We start from the raw sequence: 4526 nt of genomic DNA, 5'->3' as shown, positions 1-4526 counted from the left end.
TAAGTTTTGGTTTTCACTTACCAACAGCAGTGCATGCAACAAATCTTCAGCTTAAATATTAGATGTTTCTTAACAAAATACATCTTGCAAGCCATACTTGATTTCTCTTTAACTTTTTATCACAGGTGGGTTTTTTGGTTTGTTTTTTTTTTCTTTATGTACTTTGAAATATTATTAGGACCATAGCAGAATTTGTATGCAATTAGTTACAATGTGGTCCTTTTACACCACTGCCCCATCCATACAAACACTGTGTGAGATCAAGGTTGTAATTAGACAATGCCTGGATGATGTGGGTGGAGACTTTAATATGCGGGCTCTTTTCACTTCTCAGTATAAATTAAGGTTCACTTTTTGTTGTTAGAGCAGAGCTTCAGTCACTGATGTTGGGTCTCCTCCTCCTGCATTTGGGTATGAACTGTACTTGCATGTTTCACAGTATGTTCTCATTTTGATAGGGCTCTATTTTCTATTGTTTTCTTTTAACCAAACATAAATAAGTTGCTGTAAATGTGTGAGTGTTGCTGGATAAACTTTTGCTCTAGAAACCTTTGTACCCTTAATAGTTACAGGTTAATAAGTTAATAATAGGATCATCTGAGAGTTGTGGGTCCATAATTCAGTGAACATCTTTCTTTGCTTGGTTTCTACTCCCGTTTTCTCCTGTGAGGAAAATACCTATTACAGGCTCAAAAAGGTAATTAAATGTAAATGCTTTATTCTTCAAAACTTTTCTAAAATGGAAAAATGTCGCAACAATGTTCAGCAACAACTAAAAAAAAAGAAATTTGTGTGGTGACAATAATTTAATAATAAAACTTTGTGTTGGCTTAATCATTTGTGTGTCATTTAGAAATAACAACAAAGTTGTGAAAAGAGCAGAATACCCTGTCACAAAGGGGGTCATCCCTATGTTTCCCGGGTTCTATGTTCCCCGCTTACCACCCAAAAAGGTTCTATGTTTCCCGCTTACTAAAAAAAAAAGGTTCTATGTTCCCCGCTTATCCAAAAAAGGCAGGTAACATAGCAGTTGCATTAATATGTTGTTTTAACATCTCTAAACACACACAACGGAACATAATGGGGAGAAATTACAATGAGAAACTTACCCTTTGGGTGATCTATGGTGGGCCATCTGGGCAATTATATCCTAGCGGGGAACATAGAACCCGGGAAACATAGAACCTTTTTTGTGTGAGCGGGGAACATATATACACTCCCAAGAGAGCTTGGTTACTGTGTTATTGTTACTGTTATTGTTATTATTATTATTTTTAAAATTATTATTGTTAGGGCTTTAAGCCCAAAGGGCCAGGAACCCTCTTGTTGTGAGGAGACAATGCTAACCACTGAACCACTGTACCACCTTTTCCACATTTAATTTCAATACTAATTCATACAGACAACTGGTCACAGTATTTACACTGCTCACAGCCTGAGGTGAACTGAGGTCAACTATGAGAAACCACATGAGGAACATAAAAACTGTTTTTGTAAGAACAGGATGTGTGTGGAAAGGGTGTGTACCTATTAGCAAAGCAGAACAGTGACAGTTTTCTCTCTCTCTCTCTCTCACACACACACACACACCCACACACACACACACACACATCTAGCAAATTATATTTCTGTAAATTTCTATTTCTATTTTAAATTTATTATGGTTTGTCGTTACATACAAATATACAAAACAGAAGAAACAAAACACCACGCAGAAGTTTCTAATGTTATCTAGAATGATGCAGAATATAAAACTGATCTGTTGTAACTTGCTGAATATTTTTCAGGTTTTTACCAAGCGTAAGCATGTAGCTTTCACCTGCCATTAGCAGTACATGCAACAGAATTTTTAGCTAATTTATGAGATGTTTCTTAACAAAACACATCTTGGGAATCATACTAGACTTTTTATATGAACAGTCTTGCATCCTTGACTTTCTTCACAGGTATTTTCTTTAAGTTAACATTTAAATACTACATAACAGTTTTCCCATCATAATTTGTAAGAATGTGGTACTTGTCCACCATCTGATATAGAAATGCAAATACTGTATGAGTTCAGCATCTCTTTAAAGGCTGTGATAGGATAATCCAAAGTGACAGCATTATATGAGAGGAGACCTTAACATGCAGTTTATTTTCAATTCTCAATACAAACTAAGGTTCACATTGCTGTATTTTTAGTTGTTAAGCTAAGGAGTAAATAGGAATTATGGAGATAGATTTGTTTCATAATTATGTGTGTGAACAGATCGACATTCTGTGTGTAAATATGTAATCTGTAAATATAAAACACCTTCCACAAATACAAAAAAAGATTTGTAAACTCACAAAAATATTTTGCAAGTATAAAACGGATCTGCAAATACACAAACAAATTCCACAAATAAAAAAAATATCTGTGAATACATTAAATTAATTTGCAAATAAATGAAAAGCATTTGTGAATATCTTCCTAACATTTACAACTTTCGAACAGGCATTTGTGAACTCAGTTTTTATTTGTGAATCAAAAAAACATTTGTGGATCTCAGTTCTATGCGTGTGGACTTGCTTTTTACACACACTGAGTTTTGAAACTGCAAAACATAAGTGTACCTACATCTGATCGCATTTGCAGATCTGTGTACAGATTTACAGATTGTTGTACGCATTTGCAGATCTGTGTACAGATTTACAGATTGTTGTACACATTTACAGATCATTGTACAGATTTACAGATCGCAATACACTTGCAAATCTAAATACAGATTTGTAGATTTTTTTACACATTTACATATCTGATTACGCACACACAGATTCTAAATACACATTTGCAGATTTTTGTACGCATTCACAAACTTTATTTATACAAGTTTGTTTCAAAACATGTGTGTAAAAAGCAAATCCACACGCATAGCACTGAGATCCACAAATGTTTTTTGATTCACAAATAAAAACTGAGTTCACAAATGCCTGTTCGAAAGTTGTAAATGTTAGGAAGATATTCACAAATGCTTTTCATTTATTTGCAAATTAATTTAATGTATTCAAAGATTTTTTTTTTATTTGTGGAATTTGTCTGCGTATTTGCAGATCCGTTTTATACTTGCAAAATATTTTTGTGAGTTTACAAATCTTTTTTGTATTTGTGGAAGGTGTATATTTACAGATTACACATTTACACACAGATTGTCAATCTGTTCACACACATATTTATGAAACAAATCTATCTCCATAAGGAATGATTAAGAGTTGGGGTACTTCTCAAAAAGAGAAAGAGCAAGAGGCTGTCTGTATGTTCAATTTAAATGTGAATTTTCATTTTAACATATAAAATAGACAAATGGGAAAACAATGTTCCGTAACAATACAAAAAAGTCATGACACTTACACAAGGTATAGACAACTATGACGTTTGTGTTGGTTTGATCATTCTTGTGCCATTAGGGAATAAAGATGGGGACGAAACAGAGCACCCTGAAAAGACATGGCTACGTACTCCAAAGGACAACAGAAAATGCTGTTGTTGCCACAAAGGGAGATGACACATTTCTCATAAAAGAGATCAAGTTGGATCAGGTAAGTTAAGAGTTCTCATTTATAAAAAAAAAATAAAAAAAATCAAACATATGTCCAAGGCCCTGATTCAGAAAGCAGATCTAGTGAAGCTCAGAGTTTGTTAACCTTGAGATTAGGGAAACTGAATTTTCAGTGCCAGAAAGAGAGCTAACTTAAAGAGTAGCCTACCTAAACCCAAGACTTTTGGCTTAAGTGCCTCCTCCCTGGAACATGAAAGAACTATCAAAAATGTGTAGATGGGAGGGGGGCTTAGACACACCCAGTCATTCCATCGTGCTGCCTCTCAGTCTACAGCACCGCCCAGTTCCCCCACACACACAAAATAAAATCAATCCAATCTAAAGCCCTGACAGCTGAATAGCTCTGCGGAGCATTAAGACAAAAAATGTTGCCCATATCATCCAAGCTGTTCTTTTATGTTTTTATTATTATTATTATTATTATTATTATTATTATTATTGATCACACACACACACACACACACACACACACACACACACACACACACAGGGTGTAACAATCCATCAATCTGGATCAATATATCAATTCAGTGATTAACAATCCGATATCACTGATACAAAGTCAAAACAATAGGATACGCTTTTATTTTGAAAGTCTGTGTCACCATCAAACAGCTACAGACAGATGGCAAGCAGCCAAGAGAAAGACAAAGATGTGGAAATATTTTATGTCAGTCAGATTAGACTTGGCCGTTTCATACGTATATTTGACAATGTGTTTTTTTTTTTCCAAATAAAGTTTTAACAGAGTTCGGCATGACAGCGGCATTCACGTAATATAGTAAACAAGGTAAGGACGAAAACGACGGATCGAAAATGTGCGACTTTTTTTTTTTTTTTTTTTTATAAGATATTTTTTGGGCATTTTGCCTTTAATGGACAGGACAGGTAAGCGTGAAAGGGGGAGAGAGAGGGGGGGGGGTGACAGCAGCAAAGGGCCAAGGC

General features: G+C 34.8%; 1 protein-coding gene across 2 annotated transcripts in view; it reads left to right on the top strand.

Moving 5' to 3' along the window:
• Window positions 1–348: 348 nt before the first annotated feature.
• LOC126389383 (serine/threonine-protein kinase Nek3-like) overlaps window positions 349–4526 on the top strand; it is a 17023-nt gene continuing 12845 nt past the window's right edge. The window contains exons 1-2 of one of the 2 annotated variants that reach the window (XM_050043033.1): window positions 349–411; window positions 3430–3561. In XM_050043033.1, coding sequence (XP_049898990.1) covers window positions 3439–3561 — 123 coding nt within the window. In that variant the 5' untranslated portion in view covers window positions 349–411; window positions 3430–3438. Of the gene's footprint in view, window positions 412–3268; window positions 3562–4526 lie in introns of those variants that run through there. The other variant, XM_050043034.1, reaches the window with a different exon arrangement.

The sequence above is a fragment of the Epinephelus moara genome, chromosome 4 (genome assembly GCF_006386435.1).
Source record: "Epinephelus moara isolate mb chromosome 4, YSFRI_EMoa_1.0, whole genome shotgun sequence".
Lineage (NCBI taxonomy): Eukaryota > Metazoa > Chordata > Actinopteri > Perciformes > Serranidae > Epinephelus > Epinephelus moara.
The sequence above is the reverse complement of the archived record's forward strand: the minus strand, read 5'-3'. Positions and strand labels throughout refer to the sequence as shown.